The sequence below is a fragment of the Marmota marmota genome, unplaced genomic scaffold, assembly GCF_001458135.2.
Source record: "Marmota marmota marmota unplaced genomic scaffold, marMar, whole genome shotgun sequence".
Classification (NCBI taxonomy): domain Eukaryota; kingdom Metazoa; phylum Chordata; class Mammalia; order Rodentia; family Sciuridae; genus Marmota; species Marmota marmota.
Genome location: NW_025999990.1, coordinates 8,434,753 through 8,457,853, shown reverse-complemented (window position 1 = coordinate 8,457,853; position 23,101 = coordinate 8,434,753). Strand labels below are relative to the sequence as shown.

The 23,101-nt window shown below is 35.8% G+C and overlaps 1 protein-coding gene across 2 annotated transcripts in view; it reads left to right on the top strand.

The window, feature by feature from the left end:
• Cdh20 (cadherin 20) overlaps positions 1 to 23,101 on the top strand; it is a 66,630-nt gene that overhangs the window by 15,286 nt on the left and 28,243 nt on the right. For both annotated transcript variants that reach the window (XM_048806126.1, XM_015482333.2), the window contains exons 5-6: positions 6,058 to 6,245; positions 21,455 to 21,708. In XM_048806126.1, coding sequence (XP_048662083.1) covers positions 6,058 to 6,245; positions 21,455 to 21,708 — 442 coding nt within the window. The remainder of the gene's footprint in view (positions 1 to 6,057; positions 6,246 to 21,454; positions 21,709 to 23,101) is intronic.

Sequence of the window (23,101 nt, the reverse complement as noted above, 5' to 3'; positions counted from 1 at the left end):
TATATATATATATATATATATATAGTTGTATACAAAGTATACTTACACCAATTCATGTCTTTATACATGTACTTTGTATAATAATGATCATCACATTCCACCATCATTTATAACCCCATGTTCCCTCCCTTCCCTTCCCACCCCTCTGCCCTATCTAGAGTTCATCTATTCTTCCCATGTTCCCTCTCCCTATCCCACTATGAATCAGCCTCTTTATATCAGAGAAAACATTCAGCATTTTTTTTTTGGAATATCTTATCTTTTTGGAATATCTTATCTTCTCTAACTCCTTTATGGCTGAATAAAGAATACCACAATTTCTTTATCCATTCATCTGATGACGGGCATCTAGGTTGGTTCCATAGCTCAGCTATTGTGAATTGTGCTGCTATATACATTGATGTGGCTATATCACTGAAGTACGCTGATTTTAACTCCTTTAGATATGTACTGAGGAGTATATAACTGGGTCAAATGGTGGTTCCATTCCTGGTATTTTGAGGAGTCCCCATATTGCTTTCCAGAACGGTTGCACTAATTTGCAGTCCCACCAACAACGTAGGAGTGTACCCTTTTCCCCACATCCTTACCAACATTTTCTGTTACTTGTATTCTTACTAATTGCCATTCTGGTTGGAGTAAGATGAATTCTCAGTGTAGTTCCATTGTGCAATGCTTACACAACCAGTTTCCTTTTGGGCTTCAGCTTTCCATAGCACTAAAATCTCTGTTCCCCAAACTTTTCATTATTTCCTCCCTATGGAACCTTTTCATACTTTTTTCCCCAACTGAGGCTATTAAGTTGATGGGTCCTTCACTAAAGAACAATAAAGTGTCATGAAACAGTTTGGGACATGCATATGAGTTGGTTTTTGTTCATAAGAAACTAAGGTGAATAAAGACTTCATAGAAGGATAAGAATTCAACAGAGAACTGAATAATACAAAGGTCTTTAATAGGAAGGAAGGAAAATATTCCAGAATTAGGAAATCACTCACTCATTCAAGAAATATTGTTCCAGATACCATTCTAGATGAGGGATACGGAGGTGTACAAAAGAAACAAAATCTCTACTCTCCTAGAGCTCATTTGAGTAAAATTCTGCATGTAAGAAACACATAGATATGTGCATGTGTTTTTTATATATGCCTGAAAATTTTGCTTATGTCATTTTATGCTCAAAACCTCCTAAAACAAAGACCTAATCTTTCAAATGTGTTGGAATTTAAATGAAACCCCACAGAATAATTTTTGAGTAAAAGACATAAAGGAAGGATAATTTGATAGCCATGTACAAGATGGAATGGCAAAATCAGAGACTAGAAGTGGAGGAGGGTCATACATTGCTGGTGGGACTACAAATTGGTACAACCACTCCAGAAAGCAGTATGGAGATTCCTCAGAAAACTTGCAATGAAACCACTATTTAACCTAGCTATCCCACTCCTAGTTTTATAGCCAAAGGACTTAAAATCAACATACTTATAGTGATACAGCCACATCAATGTTTATGGTGGCTCAATTCACAATAGTAAACTATGAAACCAACCTAGGTGTCCTTCAACAGATTAATGGATAAAGAAAACATGGTATGTATATATACAATGGAATATTACTCGGCCTTAAAGAAGAATGAAATTATGGCATTTGCCGGTAAATGGATGGAACTGGAGAATATTATTCAAAGTGAAATAAGCCAATCCCAAAGAACCAAAGGCTGGATGAGTTCCCTGATATGCATATGCTAACTCACAATAAGGGAGATGGGAATAGAGGTATTTTGGATTAGACAGAAGGGAGTGAAGGGAGGAAAGGGGGTAGGAATGACATAGAGTGAATTGGACATTATTACCCTGTGTGCATATGTGATTATACAACCTGTATAACTCTACATCATGTACAACCAGAATGAGAAGTAGTACTCCATTTATATATGACATGTCAAAATGCATTCTACTATCATGTATCTCTAATTAGAACAAATAAAAAACAAGAAGTGGAGGAGTGTGTTACGAGGCTTTCGGAGGGTACAGAGTTGAGCTCATAGGACAGACTATGGAACTAGCAGGAGGCGTGGAGTGGAACAAATATGAAAACAAAAACTTCTGCCTTTTGATTTCTTAGCTAAGGGATATGAGGCAGAGGGCGGAGTCAAAAATGAAAACAATGGTTAAAATCTGACAGAAGGATTGTACTGTTGATAGAAATAGAGGATATAAAATGGATCTATCAGCAGGGAAGGAGAGAGACGGATTCAGATTTTGAATATGAAGTGACAGCAGAACAATCAGGCTGAGTGTCCTTCAGAAAGGTGGAAGTATAGAGCGATGACAGTGGATGAAGCCGGGAATGGAGACATGCGTTTGGAAAGTGAATGCCTGAAGGGAGCAAACTGGGGAAGTAAGAGCAGCAGATGCAATTCAGGTGAAAGTCTTAGCCAGGAAATTTTAAAGAATTAAATAAATAAATAAATTGAAAACAGAAAGAGTCAAGTCTGACTATCAGCTGAATAGCTGCACTGTGAATCAGCAAAATAAGTGAACCTTCAATTTTAGCTATGTAAATTCAGGAAGAGAGCTCAAATATTTACATCCAACTGGAATACACAAAGTTCCCATGAGCATTCATGAAAGAAAAAGGCAGGATACTAGACAAGCATTTCATATATGGTACAGTAAGCAGGCTACTAAGTTGACTGGGCCTGCAGTACAAAACACAGATCATCATGGAACAGACTGTGGGATATCATATGGGGTGGCTTTTTGTTATTTTGCTGATCCTCAATATTCAGTCTTTATAGCTCAGAATGACTCTCTGCACACATTGAACACTGTAGATTCTTGAGAATCCTTGAACTACTTAACTTCTTAAATTTGAAATTAAACAGGTATCTCTGATAGAAGTACAAAGGACAGAAGAACCAAGTTATTACACACAACACAGCTCAAATGCATATGGATTTGGACATTTTGAGGGATGTAATCTTAAACATGGCAGTTTCACAACAACATAACATAATACAATGCCTACAGGTTTTTGTTGTTTTGTTTTGTTTTGTAATAATTGATCTTATTTTTTTTTAAATACACGACAGTGGAATGCATTACAATTCTTATTACACATATAGAGCACAATTTTTCATATTTTTGTATATAAAGTATGTTTACGCCAACTCATGTCTTTAAACATGTACTTTTTGCATTACAATTCTTACTACACATATATACCACAATTTTTCATATCTCTGGTTGTATATAAAGTATGTTGACACCCAATTCGTGTCTTCATACATGTACTTTGGATAATAAAGTCCATCACATTCCACCATCCTTGCTAATCCCCTGCCCCCTCCCTTTCCCTCCCACCCTTCTGCCCTATCTAGAGTTCATCTATTCCTCCCATGCTCCCCCTCCCTACCTCACTATGAGTCAGCCTCCTTATATCAGAGAAAACATTCAGCATTTGTTTTTTGGGGATTGGCTAACTCCACTTAGCACAATGCCTAGAGTTTTAGTCTAGCCCCTTATTTTGGCTCAAGGTCTCAGAAGTTAGTCCATTGTTAGCCAACTCCATAGCTCTGGGCCCAAGATGAAGAACATCATGGCATAAGGGCATAGCTAAGGAAAGCAGCTCAGCAAATGGCAACCAGGAAGCAGAGGTAGAGCTCCACTTATCAGGGACAAAATATAAACCCCAAAATCACACCCCTGTGACCTACCTCCTGCAGCCAGACCCTACCTGCCCAGTTACCACCTAGTTAATCCATAAAAGTGGATTAACCCACTGATTATAACTCTCACAATAAAACCATTTCACCCTTGAATATTCCTGCACTGTCTCACACATGGGCTTTTGAGTATTCAGTCTTTATAGCTCAGAATGACTCTCTGCACACATTGTACACTGTAGATTCTTAAGAATCCTTGAACTACTTAAAAGTGGATTAACCCACTGATTATAACTCTCACAATACAACCATTTCACCCCTGAATATTCCTGCACTGTCTCACACATGAGTTGTATATAAAGTATGTTGACATATCTAAACCATAACAAATTCCTGCATTAGTCAGATTATTCATCTCTGTGACCAAAAGACCTGACAAGAACACCTCTCAAACCAAAATCTTAATGCCATTCTAAAGCATATATTTTGAGTACTCACTATTTCAAATTTCAGTAATAACGGAGAATCTAGGAATAGAGTGGAAGCATGAAATATGTTTCATGAAAGACAAAAGAGAAACATAAGTAATTTAAATTTGTCTCTAAGTAATTTTCACACATTAACTGCTTCCTCTAAGATGGTCATTACTTTTGGACTTTTTAAAATTTTTACTTTAACTCATCATTAAATATTTCCCCATCTATTTGCTAAACCTAAGTTCAGACAATCTATTTCAAAAATCTATCTGAATGAATTCTTCTAGATGAACTCTTCTGCCTCATTCTTTTGATTCCTCACTGTAGAAATTCTATTTAGTTTTTTTTTCCACAAATATTACCACAGCTGATTGTGAGCTATGACAAAATGACATGCCTCCTCTTTTACACTTAAAACAAGTTCAGTACCCTTTCACTGAACAATTTATAATGAAATATCAAGATCTCAAGTTATTTATTTCCAATATAATGCATCACATGTAGAAAGTATATGTATATTTTTAAACACAATATAGCTTTCCTGGTGTGGGAGAATGTTGTAGGCAGATGCTGGTTTGTTTTTCTGAAAAGTTCTTCAATAGCAAAGCATAATCCATCAACAACTTTGGAAGTGAATGGAAAGAGATCATAAGATCCATGTGACTGAAAGCTTAGTACAACAAAGATTTCCTGACTCATTTTTGTAAGAAATTGTATCATTTCTTCTCCTGTGCAAGGTGGAGTGTTGTGAGCTACCTGGGGTGTCAGCCTCCCCAAATTTTTATGGAAAAAAAAAGCCCTTATGCCCCAGGCTTCCCAGACCTTTTGATGCATAAAAGAGATCACATACATATCAAAACTGTGACTATGATTTTGTTTTGTTAGTCAGTCTATAATTGACAAAATAATGAAGCACATCAAAAATGTTGAGCCCCAAAGAAGGTAAGTTAGCAAAAATACAACTTCATAGAGATGAAAAGGAACTAACTTTAATTGTAAATCAGAAATGTCAAGTCAAAAAGCAAAGCATCACCACTTCGAGCTTTTTACATATGTGGGGATATTTTTGATCTGGAACAAGAAGACAGGAAACATCAGGGTCTGTCCACGAAGAGGCAGACAGAGGGTCCCAGCTGCAAGAAATGTTGATGAACCCTACAATGGAGCTGGTAGAACTTGCTCTCTGTGGCTGTTCCTCTATAGATCACTGGTCTACATCAGTTCTAGGCAGGTGGTTATAGAGATAGGTACTCAAAACACCAGCTAGGTCATGAAAGAAAATGTGGGCATTTCAAACTGAATAGTCAGCTACTAGGGAGGCTGAGGCAGAAGAATCACAATTTCAAGGCCATCCTTAGCAGCACAGCCCGTCTGGAAATAAAAAATAAAAAGGGCTAGAGATGTGGTTCAGTGGTAAAGCATCCCTGGGTTCAATCCTACCAAAAAAGGAAAAGAAAAGAAATGTAAACAGAATAAATATGTACATGTTGTGACATGTGGGTTTTTATTCTGTTTTGTTGTTTTCTTTCTTAAAAGGAATTGACTTTTGGGAAATATTTCCATTCATTGTGGAGTACTAAAAGACTAGGAAGCAGCATACTTCCTACCACTCTGTAGGTAGATTCACTAGAATGAGAAATAATTTTGCTTTTATTCTGTCCTGCTTTCAGGGTTATAGTCAAAAAGTTATTTTGCTTCCTCTTTATTGAATATTCAGTATAGGTTATGGTTATAACTGTTTAGCCTCTGAGGACCTCAGTTTTCATCTGATAAAACTGAAGCTTTAATTTTAAACCAAGAAAAAGATATTTTGCACAGAATGCCTGATAAGATGTGATAATGACAAGGCTTTTCATTTATTTATTTTTTTATTTATTTTGTAGTGACAATGCATGTTCTTGCTTTCCTTCACAGAACATTATCAAATGAGTGTGCTGGAATCAGCTCCAATTAGCTCCACTGTGGGGAGAGTGTTTGCCAAGGACTTGGATGAAGGAATCAATGCAGAGATGAAATACACTATTGTGGATGGAGATGGTGCAGATGCCTTTGACATTAACACAGATCCCAATTTCCAAGTTGGTATCATAACTGTGAAGAAGGTAAGCCAACTCCTTTATCCAAATCACTTCATGGATGCTTTATACATGAAATGATTTTCAGAGTTTTTGTACTATGGATAAGTATTTTTTGATTTAGAATATTATAACCAACTTTGTTGTTATAAATCCTCTTGTAAAAGCTCTTTCCTATAATTAAAAACAAACAAACAAAAAAATATCCCAGGCATGGTGGTGCTCACCTCTAATCCCAACTACTGGGGAGGCTAAGATAGGAGAAGTTAGAAACCAACCTGGGCAACATAGAAAAACCTCATCTTACTCCTTGTACCAACATGAAGACACTGACTGTACCATCATTTTACAGAAAGAGTACCAGATTGTGATAAAAATATATTACAAATATGTCATTTCTCCTACTTAGCCAACTTAAAAACTATTGCAGCTTAATTCTCTAATGATGTTAATGACTTAGTCAATATTTGAATCACACACTTTTTTTTACTGCAGTGTACCATAAATAACAAGCAAATTATAATATTATTTCTAAATCAATAAATAACATACAGGGATTTTTTTAACTGCCTCTTGAAGATCTATAAATGCAAATTAAACTTGCAAAAGTCTTATCAAGCCAGGTGCAGAGGCACATGCCTATAATCCCAGTGACTTGGGAGGCTGAAACAGGAGGATCACAATTTCAAGGTCAGCATGAACAACTTAGCAAGACACTGTCTTAAAGTATAAAAATAAAGGACTAGGGATGTAACTAAGGGGTAAAGGGCCCCTGTGTTCAATTCCCAGTACTGGAAAAAAAATTAAGTTTTATCAAACATAGCTAGTGAATGTTGTTTTCACTTTAAACTCCTTTGTTTCATGATATGGTACTGTTTTCTGATTATAAACTATTGATTCTTTCTGTGGCATAAGGCACATATGGATAAACTCAGTTGGAAGATATGATGTTTTGTAAAAAATTAAGTTTTAATACCCTACAAATAAGTATCTGATGAAATACATTTAAGAGATTCATTGGTTTGATTCTTCCCTATTTTGAATACATTTTTTAAATCCATAACTTATATTATTTATTCAACACATATTACTCACCTACTGTGTACCAGCTATTGTTCCAAACATTCAATGTGGGGAAAAAAATAAAACATTATCCCAGCTACTCAGGAAGCTGAGGCAGAAAAATTCCAGGTTCAAGGCCAGAGTAGATGGACAACTTAGATCAATAAGGAGATATAAGATGACTTCAAAAATCTTAAGTAATTGGGATTAACTTCACAGAAAAATGAGATTTAGGCAAAGACTTCAAGTCAGAGTTGGGCAGGTTAACAGTATAGGTACCCTATAAATGACTTTTGGTGAAAAGTGTCCACTGCCACCATGAAGTGTATGGAATGGGCATGGAAGTATTAAAGAAAGTGTTTCAGGCAAAAAGACAGCTAATGAAAAGGCCCTGAAGTGGGTCCATGCCTAGTGTGTTTCAATAACAGCAAGGGGATTTAAAAGGCTGAGTAAAGGGGGAAACTCTCAGGAGACAAGGTCTGAAAAATAACAAAGGGACTAGATTGTTTTTATACTAATTATGAGAACTTCAGTTTTTACTCTGAGTAAAGTGGGAAACAACTGGAGGATTTTAAGATGTGCAACATGACTAGGCTTTTCTGATAATTACTCTGTACGCTGTGTTCAGAGGAGAAAAAAAGGGGGGGGGGGCAAGGACAGAAACAAGGGAAACAGTTGAGAGGGTACTACAAAAATCCAGGGAAGAGATGGTAGTTGTTGTCATAGGAGGCAGGATTGGAAATGACGGGAAGAGGTTGGTACATTTTGAAAGTAGGGCCAATAAGATTTCTTAAAAGATTGGATGAGGATATTTTTAAAAAGAGTCAACTGAGCAATAAGATTGGAGCTGCCATTAACTGAGATGGAGAAGTCTACAAGTAAAGCAGGTGGCAGGGGTGGAAAGTATTGGGATTTCATCTGAATATTACATCTGCAGTGTCTGCTAGATATTCAAGGAAAGAGGGACAGTGGCTTTGGTTATAGGATTGGGAACCTGGAGAAGAACTGTGGGCTAGGAATATGACTTTGAGAGTCATAAGCATATAGATGGTCAAAGCAAATGAAACAGAATGAGATTCCAAGGGACTGAGTATAGACAGAAAGGGAACAATGAAATGAGCCCTGAGGCACCCAATTCGAAGAAGTCATGAGAAGATCAAGTGCAAGCAAGAAAAAAGAGCAGAGACTAGAAAGGCAGAAGAGAAGTCAAGAAGACAGTGGTGTGAAAGGATCACCAGTAAGAAATGCCCTAGAAAATTAAAGAACACTGAAAATTAACCAGAGACTTTAGGAACATGGAAGTCATTGATGACCCCTACAAAAGCAACAAGAGCATCACTTAAAATGTGGCACAAGTTAACTAACATGTGTTTATAATAACTTTATTCTCTCTTGTCTCTTAGACCTGAATTATCATTGCTTTAAAAGGGAAGAAGGGATGAATTTACATCTTGTTCTCAAATTATTTAAGGTGCAAATACAGCAAAGGAACAGACACATTTAGAAATCTTTATAACCAGCACACAATGACCTTGAAACAGCACAAAATGCTGAGATTAACTTGTTAATTGTCTCATAATCTGGATATAATTAAAATATTGTAATTTCTTATTTTATTCTCATTCTTTGAGAATAAATAACATGCTAGAATTATAAATGATGACTAAAAGTAATACCTATTGGATATATGACACAGAATTAAGAACATTCTACTATGTGGCTTGCCTCAAGTAAATAAAAACATATTGCTCATCATGATTAGTAACTATAAATGCTCAAAGTCTTGAATAATTATTATTTCTTTAATACAAAAATTCTATTCAAAAATTAAGCAATCAAAAAGATAACTTTGGGGATACTCAATATTTAAAATTTATTATATATCTTAACATAATTCTAAATAATAACTTGTTAAATTATCACAATATAACATACATAATATTACAAGTCACTCATTTTTTAAAAATTAATTAATATTAAAATTTGAGGAACCTCAAAATATCTTTTTTTCAACTCCCTTACCTGAAAAAAGATTATATCTCAAAAGACAGAATACAACTTTCTTTGTCATTACCAAAACTATATCTGTGTTTAATCAAAACTAGCACCAATTTGTCCAAGGTCATTTTGATTTGTTTTATGTTATGTGCTGCCAGAAAATGGAATTAAGAAAGAGGTCAATAAGTTAGTTAAATGGACTAGTCATATATAAGAAATATTTAGAGGCTACTGACTGCTTAATCTATACCTCTGGAACAACATTCACTCAAACGTCTGATCTATACCCATCTTCCCAATTTGCCATTTATAATGTCATATAAAATTGAAACAAAAGTTTTGCTCTTGATTTATTTCCCTTAGGCCTATTATTTGTCTCAAAAGCACACACTTTTCCAAAAAGAAAAATTAAATTGAATTGACAGAATTGGATCTTCATAAAACCACACTAATTACTACCCAGTACCCTGAGTCTTTTTAGCTTTTAAGTAATCAATCACTTGATTTTCAGTCTCTTAACTTAGATGCTTGAAAAATATAATTTTTGGAATGTTCTTTATTCTAGATGTGAATGATGTTGTATCATTTTCTAGTCTTCAACATGTCTTCCATCTCCTAGTACATAATAAGTAATTGTTGAAAGTCCATTCTCCTCTTAGGCAGGCCACAGTGAAAAAATTCTATATTTCATCAAAACTAATAAGAGACCATGAATTATTACTGTTTTATGTACCCCTTTAAAAAGTTCTTGTCAATTTAAAATGACAAGAATTTTTTTGGTGGGGGGGGGGGGGGGTGTGATGGGGAACTGAACCCAAGGCCTCACATGCTCTTATTTCTTATTTATAGTTGAAGAGCTCTTGTGTATATAACTAAGCATATTTGCTTCACTAATATCAGATTTTTACTCCTTGCTGGTAATTTCTTATTTTATTCTCATTCTTTGAGAATAAATAACATGCTAGAATTATAAATGATTACTAAAAGTAATACCTATTGGGTGTATGACACAGAATTAACAACATTCTCCTACTATGTGGCATGCCTCAATGTCATTCTGCCTGTACAAGTTTTGTTTCAATTCTGAGTCATAACACAATCTTTCTGAAGTAAAGTTCAATGCATGCAGTACCATAAGTATACAAAACTCACCTGAAGTATATGACACAAATGGCTTTAACTAGGTCTGGCTTATACAGGCAATAACAACTACATCCCATCATTTCTTGTTGAGCCCACAGCAACTTTAAGGGGTCATCAGTTGGAGAAGCAATCATATTTCCAAAGTACGAAAATATAAAAAAATGGATCACTTAAAATTATTTATGTATTGTAACATAGGATCCTTACATATACCATCACTCAAACAGTACATGTTAATACTCATACTAGGAAACTTTTTGTACTATCCAATATACCATTTTCTTGCTACATTTTCAGTTTTAGACTTTGCTAAGTATTGAGGAATAAAAATCTAAGTCATTGGCTCCACCCATGAATCTGGGAAAGCAACCTACATAAAAAGAAGTATTTGTAATGCAAAAAAAGAAAAGCTATAATGAAAGTACAATAAAATGATATAGAAACAGAAGAGGGAATACCTAATTCTGCTTAATTAATAATCAAAGGTACATTAGTATTTTGTGCTATAATTTTTATGCCTCCACTTTCAAGGAGATAATGACTTTTCATTTTTATGTGCCTCAACTCTAGGAAATTTCTTGAATTTGGAATTGGGGTTCATTATTACTCTTTGGTCTAGCATTATGAATACAGAAATAAACAATTCTTTGATGCTTAGAAAAAAGAACAAAAATTATTGAAGAGGGAAGAGTTAAAATCATCAAATGTGGGCAACGTAAAGCTGAAGTACCTAGAGCAATGTTTTCTTTGAATTTTAAAGGTGTACATGAGGGAGGCAATAACCTAAAATTAACATATTTTAAAAGAAATTTTGATAATAATTAAAAACTCACCCTAGTCTTTTCAACAAATGGTGCTAGAACAATTAGATACCAAAAATATGAACCTCAATTATACTCATAAAAAAATCAAAAGGGGGCTGGGACTGTGGCTCAGTGGTAATGCACTTGCTGGCATGTGTGAGGTTTGATTCTCAGCACCACATATAAATAAATAAAATAAAGATTTATCAACAACTAAGAAAAAAATTTTTAAAAAGGAAAAAAGTTTAAAAAATCAAATGGATCATACAACTAAATGTAAAAACTAAAACTATAAAATTTATAAAAGGAAACACAGGAAAAAAATCTCTATGATCCTGAAAAGGCAAAGTTTTCTTCAAAATGATACTAGAACCCCAGTCTCACAAAAAAAAAAAATGGTAAGACCTCATCAAAAATTAAAGAGATTCTGTTCTTCAAAAGACTGTTTTGAGAATGAAAGACAAATCACAGAGGGGGTGAAAATATTTGCAAATTCTGTGTCTGATAAAGGACCTGAATATGTAAAGAACACTTCAAGAAGGTATATGATGAAAAAAAAAAAAAAACCTAAAAAAAGAAGGTATATGAAGATGTATCACTGCGCAACCCACAACCAAAACGTAATGCCACTTCACACACATTAGGATAGTTAAAATCAAAATACTGACGAAACTTTTAAGCACTGACAAAGATGTAGAGAAACTGGAATTTTCAAACATTCTTGGAGAAAATAAAAAAAGGGTACTACCCTTTTAAAAATTGATTTGAATATCTCTTATAAAGTTAAGAAATTCAAAAAAATAAATAAATAAAAAATAAAAATAAAAATAAAAAAAAAAGAAATTCACTTACCATATAACCCTGCAATTGTAATTCTAAGTATTTACCCAAGTGAAATGAAAACAAGTTCACACAAAAATCTGTATGCAAATATTTACAGAAGCTTTATTCATAATTGTTAGAAATTAGAAGCAACCCAAACATACCTCTAGTGGAAAATGGAGAAATTAACTATTGTACACCCACACAATGGAATACTACTCAGCAATAAAAAAGAATACTTATCATATAATAACTTGGATAATCCCAGATATATCATGCTAAGTGAAAAAAACTACATGCAAATTATGATATACTTGATGATGTCACTTATGTGATATCCTTTTTTCTAGTAATAAATGATTTTTTAAAACTTGTTCTTTTTAGATATACATAATAGAATGTATTTTGACATATTATACATACATGGAGTGTAACTTCCCATTCTTAGGGTTGAACATGATGTGAAGTTACACTGGTTGTCTATTTATATATGAAGATAGAAACGTATGCCCAATTCATTCTAATGTCTTTCCTATTCCTATCCACCCTCCCTTCCCCTCATTCCCCATTGACTAATCCAATGAACTTCTATTCTTCCCTCTCTGCCCCCTTATTGTGTGTTGGCATCCACATATCAGAGAGAACATTCAGCCTTTGGTATTTTGGGATTGGCTTATTTCACTGAGCATAATAGTCTCCAGTTCCATCTATTTACTGGTAAACACCATAATTTCATTCATCTTTATAGTATATACACACATACACACATATATACATCACATTTCTTCATCCAGTGATCTGTTGAAGGGCACCTGGGTTGGTTCCAAAGCTTAGCTATTGTGTGAGCTGCCATAAACATTGATGTGGTTGTGTCACTGTAGTATGCTGATTTTAAGTCTTCTGGGTATATACTGGGATAACTGGGTCAAATGGTGGTTCCATTTCAACTTTTCTGAGGAATTTCCATACTGCTTTCCATAAGGTTGCACCAATTCGCAGTCCCACCAATGAGTGAGTGTCCTTCTTCCCCACATCGTCACCAATATTTATTGTTATAGTCTTTATAATTGCCATTCTTAATGGAGTGAGATGGAATCACAGTGTAGTTTTAATTTGCATTTCTCTAATTGCTAGCGATGCTGAACATTTTTTCATGGGTTTGTTGACTGATCATTTATCTTGTTCTGTGAAGTGCCTATTCAGTTCCTTTGCCCATTTTTTGACTGGGTTATTTGGTTTTCTGGTGTTAAGTTTTTTGAGTTCCTTGTATATATTAGAAATTAACACCTTATCTGAGGTACTGGTGTGAAGATTTTCTCCAAATCTATAGGATCTCTGTACATGTTCTTGATTATTTCCTTTGCTGTGAAAATGCTTTTTAGTTTGATACCACTCCATTTATTGATTCTTGGCTTTACTTCTTGCGCTTTAGGAGTCTTGTTGAGGAGCTCAATTCCTAAGTGAACATAATGGAAAGTTGAGCCTACATTTTCTTCTAGTAGGCACAGGGTTTCTGGACTAATGCCTAGGTCTTTGATCCACGTTTTTTTGTGCAGGGTGAGAGGTAAGGGTTCAAATTCATCCTAATACAAATTGATTTCCATTTTTCTCAGAACTATTATTAAACAGACTATCTTTTCTCCAATGTATATTTATGGTGGCTTTGTCTGGTATGAGATAACTGTATTCATATGGGTTTGTCTCTGTGTCTTCTATTCTGTACCATTGGTCTTCATGTCTGTTGGCACCAATACCATGCTGGTTTTGTTACTATAGCTCTGTAGTATAATTTAAGGTCTGGTATTGTGATGCCTCTGCATCATTTTCTCACTGAGAATTGCTTAGGCTATTTTGGGCCTCTTATTTTTCAAAATGAATTTCATGACTGCTTTTTCTAATTCTATGAAGAATGTCATTGGAATTTTAATAGGAATTGTACTTACAGTACTTTTGGTAGTTTGGACATTTTGACAATACTTATTCTCCCTATTCAAGAACATGGGAGATCTTTCCATCTTCTAAGGTCTTCTTCAATTTATTTCTTTAATGTTCTGTAGTTTTCATTGTAGAAGTCTTTCACCTCTTTTGTTAGGTTGATTCCCAAATATTTTTCTTTTTATGAGGCTATCGTGAATGGCATAGTTTTCCTAATTTCTCTTTCATTTGATTATCAATGGTGTATAAGAATGCAAAGGATTTATAGGTGATAATTTTATATCCTGCTATTTTGCTGAATTCATTTATGAGTTCTAGAAATTTTCCAGTCGGTCTTCTAAATCTAGAATCATGTCATTGGCAAATAGGAGTAGTTGAGCTCTTCTATTCCTATTCATATCCTTTAATTTCTTTCATCTAATTGCTCTGGCTAGAGTTTCTAGGACAGTGTTGAATAGACATGGTGAAAGAGGACATCCTGCCTTCTTCCAGTTTTTAGAGGGACTGCTTTCAAGTTTTCTACATTTAGTGTGATGCTGGTGTTGGGTTTAACATACACAACCTTTACAATGTTGAGGTATGGTCTTACTGGCCCCAGTTTTTCTACTGTTTTGAACATGAATGGATGCTGTTTTGACAAATGCTTTTTCTGTATCTATTGAGATAATCATGTGATTCTTGTCTGTAAAGTCTATTGATGTGATGAATTACATTTATTGATTCCATATGTTGAACCAACTTTGCATCCCTGGGATAAACCGCACTTGACCATGGTGCACTGTCTTTTTAACATGTTTTTGTATGTTACTTGCCAGTATTTCATATGAATTTTTGCATCTATGTTCATCAGGGATATTGGTCTGAAGTTTTCTTTCCTTATGGTTTGGTATCAGGGTGATACTAGCTTCATAGAATTGAGTCTAAAAGGGTTCCCTCCTTTTCTTTTTTCTTTTTTTCTTTTTTTTGGTTCCCTCCTTTTCTATTTCATGTAATAATTTGAGGAGGACTGGTGTTAGTTCTTCTTTGAAGGTCTGATAGAACTCAGCTGAGAATCTGACTGGTCCTGGGGTTTTCTTTCTTGGTAGGATTTTGATGGTGTCTTCAATTCCATTGCTGGAAATTTATCTGTTTAAATTTTCTATGTCCTTTTGATTCAATTTGGGTAGGTCCTATGTCCCTGGAAATTTGCTGATATCTTCAAGATTTCTATTTTATTAGAGTATAAATTTTCTGATTATTGTCTATATTTTGGTATGTCCAAGGTGATATTTCTTTGTTCATCATGAATACTAGTAATTTGCATCTTCTCTCTTTACTAGCTTTGCTAAAGGCTTATGGATTTTATTTTTTCAAAGAACCAACTTTTGTTTTGTTGATTTTTTAAATTTTTTGTTTCAATCTCATTTTTATCAGCTCTCTTTTAATTATTTCCTGTCTTCTACTGCTTTTGATGTTGATTTGCTCTTCTTTTTCTAAGACTTTTGGTGGTAATGTTGGGTTATTTATTTGGTAACTCTCTAGTCTTTTAGTGAATAAGCTCAATACAATGAACTTTCCTCTTGGAATGCCTTCATCATGTCCTAGAGACTTTGATGTTGTGTCGTTATTCTCATTTACCTTTAAGTACTTTTTTTATTTCATCCCTGATTTCTGCTACTACCCTTGGCAATTTAATAGCATATTATTTAATCTCCAGGTATTAGAGTAGCTTCTATTTTTTATTTTATAATTGATTTCTAATTTCATTTCATTATGACCTAATAGATGCAAGGTATATTATTTCTTTTTGTATTTGCTAAGAGTTGCTTTGTGGACTAAGATATAGTATATTTTATAGAAGGATCATGTGCTGCTGAGAAAAAAAGTGTATTCAGTCATTAATGGAACAAATATTCTACATATCTGTTAAGTGTAAATTATTAATTGTAGTTTTTAGTTCTATAGCTTCTTCATTTAGTTTTTGTTTGGAGAATCTATCCTGTGAGGAGAGACACATGTTAAGCCACCCAGTATTACTGTGTTGTGGTCTATTTGATTCTTGAAATTGAGAAGAGTTTGTTTGATGTATGTAGATGCTCCATAGTTTAGGGCATAAATATTTATGATTGTTAGGTCTTATTGATTTATAATTCTCTTAAGCAGTAAGAAATGTCCAACTTCATCCCTTATGATTAACTTTGGCTTGAGTCTACTTTATCTGAAATGAGGATAGAAACCTGTTTGTTTATAAGACCCATGTGAATGTTTTTTTTTCCCCATCCTTTACCTTCAATCTATGGATGTCTTTGCCTACAGTGATTCTCTTAGAGACAGCATATTGTTGGGTATTGTTTTTAATTCAATCTGCCAGTCTGTATCTTTTGATTGATGACTTTAGGCCATTTATAGTCAGTGTTATTATTGACAAATGGATTTTATTCTCTGTCATTTTCATTTATTTCTGCTCTTTAATCTGAATGTTTCTCCTTAGATTGACTATTACTCTAGCATAGTTCCTCCCTTTGCTGGTTTTCCATTTATTTTTCATTTCTTCTTCAAGAAATATCTTATTGAGTATGTTTTATAGTTCAGGCTTTCTAGATATGAATTCTTATAAATTTTTGTTTATCATGGAAGGTTTCTATTTCATCATCAACTCTGAAGCTTAATTTTGCTGGAGATACTATTCTTGGCTGGCATCATTTTTTTCAAAGCTTGATATATATTATTCCAATACCTCCTAGCTTTGAGAGCCTGGTTGAGAAATCAGCTGAGATCCAGATTGGTTTCCCTCTACATATGACCCATCATTTTGCCCTGGCAGCCTTTAAAATTCTATCCTCATTCTGTATGTTAGTCATTTTCATAATCATGTGCCTTGGTGTGGGTCTGTTATAATTTTGTACATTTGAGGTCCTATAAGCCTCCTTTATTTTATTTCCCATTTCATTCTTTAGGCTTGAGAAATTTTCTGATATTATTTCATTGAAAAGACTATGCATTTCTTTGGTTTATGTCTCTGAGCCTTCATCTATCCCAATCAATCTTACATTTAATCTTCTCAGGTTATCCATATTTCATGGAAGTTTTGTTCATGATCTCTTAACATCTTTTATCCATAGTCTACTTTAAAGATTATACATTTTGTAATTCCAGCAACTTGGAAAGCTGAGGCAGGAGGATAAAGAGTTGAAAGCCAGCCTCAGCAAAAGCAAGATACTAAGCAACTCAGTGAGACCCTGTCTCAAAGTAAAATACAGAATAGGACTGCGGATGTGGCTCAGTAATTGAGTATACAAATTCAATCCCTGGTACCTAAAAAAAAAAAAAAAAGAATGAAAAATTATACCTTTTGTCTTCATTGCCTAAAACTCTGTTTTGTAAGAGGTCTAATCTGTTCATGATGCCTTACATTGAATTTTTAATTTGGTTTACTGATTCATTTTGAGGATTTCTGATTTTTTTTCAGAATCTCTCTCTTTATTGAAGTGATCTTTCACTACCTGTATATTCTAATTACACTCCTAACATCATTCTTTACTTCCCATATCAGTTTAAGTACATATATTCTAAACTCCTTTTCTGATATTTCTTCCACTGTGGTGTCAATGAATTCTGTTATTGAAGTATCTTAGTTTGTTTTGGGTGATTTGTTCCCTTGCTTTTTCATGTTGTCTACTCATATGTGTGTCTACTCATCTAACAGTATGGATCTGAGGCAGTAGAGTTTCTACCCTGTGGACTTGCAGTATCCCTGAAGATGTCCAGTACCTCACCATTTGGCAGGAGACAAATAATACAAACCAATGCAAACCATACACAGAATTAGTCCAAATAGTTCCTTCTATGCATCTACAATGTTAACTGTCACAATAAACAAAAGTGATATGATCATTTATTGCCCACAGTAAAAAAAAAAAAAAAGTGAGTTCGCAAAAGGGTTTACAAATTTTGAATGGTGGACAGGGAGAGAACAGAAGTGATGTGGGATGTGATGACTATGAGGGAGAAAAGAAAACAGAAATAGAAAAATATAGGAAGAGTGAAAGAGAACAATAGAAATTGGCTATTAGCAGAAAACAAGAGAGAAAGAGAATCAAAGGAAACAAGTGAGATAAAAAGATATACAAAGTAAAATTTTAAAAAATTAAAAATAAAAGAATACAAAACAAATCTGAAATATACAAATCAAACATCCCAGTCCTCAAAATACTAATCCATGAAAAAATAACTGACTTCAAAAATGCTAAAAATGAGGAAAAAATAAATATGAATATGTATAAGTGTTTTTGAACCATCCAGGTCACAAAGAAAAAAGAGAAAAAAAAATTTTTAAACTTGATGAAAAGTTAAAGAATTTTTCTGTTGGAGTTCAAAAAGATTTTCAGCTTCCCTTCTCAACAGAGCTAGATGGGGTGGCCTGGAATGTGATGCCTGCTCCACCCTTAGGGTGGGGTTGCTGAAATGAGAAGAAATCCTGTAGGCAGACCTCATGGAAGTGGGGTGTAGACACAGGTGGTCTCCAGGTTTTCACTGAATGGCAATTGGTCTGGAGATTTTAAATCAGCACACCTCCAGGACCCAGCAACTGCTGGTCCACACTGGAAGACGAGACCCCTGGGATCTCCCCTGGGTTCCACTCATGCAGTGGAGGAGCCAATTCTTAGTCCCCTCATTTCATTGTCTCTTAGATTCAGTCTCCAAACTCAATCTTTCCCACCCCTGCATCTTTCCAATTACCAGTCAGGTGCATCTCTCCCAGTCAGTCCTGCAAGCAGCTAGATTGGAGGGGAAGGGGGGAAAGGTGGGTGGGTTACCATGACCAGTATTCCCCTGTGTAAACCCCTCTCCACATTTGATTTTCTCCTGGTTAGTTAAGCACACTCTACATTATGCAGTGTGGGTTTGCCAGGCCTGTATTTTGGGCAAAACTCAGGTTTACCAGGAATCACTTCCCCGCTAGCCACCAGCCACTTCACCACAGCTGCAAAATGATTCCTTCCTCTTTCCTCCACAGGCAGCCAAGAGTGATGTGGCTTCTTTCCCGCACTAGGATATCGTGCAGCATGCCTTTCAGTTCAGTCGGGCAGTGTCTTTGGTCTCTGAACTCTCCATACCCAAGACACACCTCAGGCCTCCTAAAAATACAGGTTCCTTTAATTCCCTTATCCCTCCACTTTGCTCAAAGAGACACTGCTATGGCTGGTGCCTCCAGTGGCAGCAATGGAGGTAGTGCTGGAAATGTCTTCCTTATTATATACAACCTCCTGAGTCCCCAATCTGCTTTGAATTTCCAGTATTAGATTTCAGTGAAGTCTCGCCCCCCCACCCTTTTTTTTTTCACCCACCTTGCTGAGAAGCTGCCTATGTGCTTTCTTGGTTTCATGCCACAGCACAACCAGGAAAGCAACCTTCTCTATTCTGCCATCTTGAAAAAGTAGTCTAACATTCTTACAATAGGGACAGGACATGGATCAGTGACTGGCAGGGACTAGATATCCAGGAAGAGGCTGACCATACAAGAGCATAAAGTGGGAATTCTGGGAGCCATGGAAATGAAGTTCTGTATCTTCATTATTGTGGTGGACATAATACTGAGTTTGTCAAAACCTGCAAAACTTTCCACTAAAAAAAAAAAGATGAATTTTAATGTATGTAAATTACACCTTAACTTAAAGATACAAAATTCACACCAAATTAGAAAAATGACTTACAATTAAGGAGAAAACAAATTTGCCTAGTTGAAACCTAACATAAATAAACGCCCACTTTGGGCTATCTATACATAAGGCAAGTTTTAAGAGAAAATAACTGACCAGGAAAGAAAAATGTGTACAATTAGGGAGTAAGTATAAATACATAGGTAAAGCTAGTCCTTTGAATAGATCACAATATGAGTGGCATATTTTTATTTACAAAATTTTGCCTTTTGTCTAACAACTAAGAAGGCGGGCTGGCACAAATGAGATGCTTGGTTTAAATGGAAATGGTTGAATATCCATGAGATATGGAACACAATGTCTGGCCCTAAGTAAATGCTGAACAAGTGGTTGCAAGAGCAACAGAATAGGGTTAGGGTTGTGGCTCAGTGGTAGAGCAATCACCTAGCATGTGAGGCCCTGGATTCGATACTCAGCACCACGTAAAATTAAATAAAATAAAGGTATTGTGTCCAACTACAACTAAAAAATGAATTTTTTTTAAAAAAAGAGCAACAGAACAGAAAAACTTTTTGCTAGAAGTTGAAAATAACATATTTAGTTAAAGCAACTCCTACAGATATTTATTTTTCAAAAGCAAAGCAATTGCTTCAAATGGGTATGTGCCTCTTTCTAACAAGAAGTATGGTGACATTCAGCATATTTTATGAAAAGAGCATAAGTGAATATCTAAAATAAAACATTTGCATACTGTCATGTGACTTTTAAGCTTTAGTAACTGCTTTGCTATCCACTGTGATTATTTTATGACTTATTTTCAATGATGTTTTTATTATTGATGTTTTGTAATACTGTTGCTTTAAACATTTAAACATTTTTGTCAGCTTTAAAAAATGGATTATTCTTCAGAAATAGCATTTAAGTTTACTTTCTGCCCTGAAGTACTGAATTTATTTTGAAATAAAACATTCTGACGTTATCAATAAATCAAAAAAACCAAATAATTATATTTTATGCAATGGAATTTTACTAGACAAAATTAAAGTCTTTTGGATGAACTCTGGATGATGAATCCATACACCTGGGCCAACATTTCAGGTCTGATACTATATAACCATGTCAGCTTAGTATAAGGTTCTGCACCTTCTGGTCTGTAAAATGAGATGTTGCAGGACTTCCAAAATGAATTTTTAGAAGGGATCATCTATGAAGAACTAAGTACACAAAGATAAATCTGACACAGTGCCCTAAGAACCCTTGTGAGGTACTTGAGATAGTTTCTTAGAAAGAATTACTATTGCCTTTGAACTCGAAAAGAATTTTTTTTAAGGAAGCAAGCAAAAGCCTAAGCCTCCATTGCTCTTAATTGTCACATCTTTTCAAACGAGTAAGCACATCTATAGATAAGGTGACCAACTCTCCTGATTTGTCTGGAACAGAATGGGTTCCCAGGAACAAAATTTTCCATGTTAAAACTGGGACAGTCCTAGGTTAACAAGGCCAGGGTTAAGGAGGTTCCCAGGACTCTCTCTAAAGACCATGCCAATAGAAGAATAGACAAGTTATAGATGAGTAAATAACTTTATCATCCCACTGACTTCCTTAACTGACGCTGAAGTTCCAGCATTTTATTTACCTTTCTTACCCAAGGTTGAATCTGATGTTAAAACTAAAAACTACAGAACAAGAAAAATTACCTTGTTTTTACCTTTGCCTCTTTCCTACCACTTTAATGAATCTGGGGATCTCAGTAACAGTCATCAATATTGAACATCTTTTTGACCTTGGACACATATGATAATGGCTAACCAATTTTCCTGTCATTACTTTTTAGCCCCTGAGTTTTGAAAGCAAGAAAAGCTATACCTTGAAGGTGGAGGGAGCCAATCCTCATCTGGAGATGCGTTTTCTAAACCTGGGCCCCTTTCAAGACACAACAACAGTGCACATCAGTGTAGAGGATGTGGATGAGCCCCCTGTGTTTGAACCTGGCTTTTATTTTGTGGAGGTGCCTGAAGACGTAGCAATTGGAACAACCATACAGATCATCTCTGCCAAGGACCCAGATGTGACCAACAACTCAATCAGGTTTTTCCAAAGATTCCACCTTTTCCTTATATCCTGCAACATTAATGTTCCCTTTCCATAATGTGATTTTCTAGCCCATTTTCCCCTTGCTTCTTCCTTTCCTATCCCATCTCTGGAAATTCTGAGGTTTTTTTCCTATTTATATAACATGGACCTGTCATGTTAATTGGAAATGAAGTATCATTATATCTGAAACTCACTTTCATTTGGTTCAGACAAACACATATACACGCATACAACCTTAGTTCTCAATCATAGTCCCACTTACATTTGAGGTTACATAATTCTGTGTTGCTGTGGGAGGTTGTCCTGTGCACTGAATGATGTATAGCAGTATCTCCAGCCTTAACCCATTAAATGCCAGTAGCACCCCACCACCACCAAGTCATAACAACCTAAAGTGTCCGCCCTATACTAACAAATGTCCAGGACAATGGTGCAAAATCAACCCCAGTGGAGAACTATAATTAAGATAAAACAGACACACAGATGTTAAAACATTAAACCCTTGACTCTTAGTGGTGAATATAAAGGTGATCATTGCACATTCTTTCAATTTGAATAAACCTTTGATTTTTCACTTTTAAAAACTGGGAAAAGTAAACTATATGTATTTCCACATACTGTAGAAACAACATAGAAACTACTCCTGATTTGGGAAGGAAGATGGCGGCGAGGGGAGTGCATTGCCCCCGTGTGCTGCTTCACTGTGTGGGAGTATGACAAGTCAGGACGGCTAAAGGATATCTTGTTAGGAATTTCCAGCAATAGTGGGGTGCTCCGGAACCTGGAGGAAGGATTTCCATCGCACGAGGATCGGCTACGGGGACTCAAACGCGAGAGGTTTGTCGCACGGAGGGTAACACTGCTTATTCAGCAAATCGCCCCGTGGCTAGAGTCTGCAGCGCGCGCTGGGAAACGAGGAGATAGCGACGCAGGGATACAGCGCTGCAGTTTCTGCCAGCCGTGCAAGCACCGTACTCAGGGCTGAATTCTGGGTTGGAGACGGGGGAAGGAAGCAGTCCATCTCGGTTCTCCACACCGGTCAGACCACAGAGGAGGCCAGCAGCCACCATGTTGGTAAACTGACATCCCCTTCCCTGTTTTCGACTGACCGCAGCTCATTCAGCCATAGAACAGGTAATTTCAGGCTGCAATTCGCCTGCGGCTTGCAGACAGATTGCTAGGGTTCAGCGCCTGGGTGCTTCTTAGAACCTGGTCTTATCGGAGCGAACACCGAGCGCGGGGCGGCCGAGTTCCGGCTCCCGGAACCGTCCCGGAACCGCACTGGCCCAGGGCTGCGGAGCTTGCGGAGGCTGCTTCTTGGACCCTGCTACTATCAGAGCATACACCAAGCACTAAGCAGCCGAATTCCGGCTCCCGGAACTGAGCC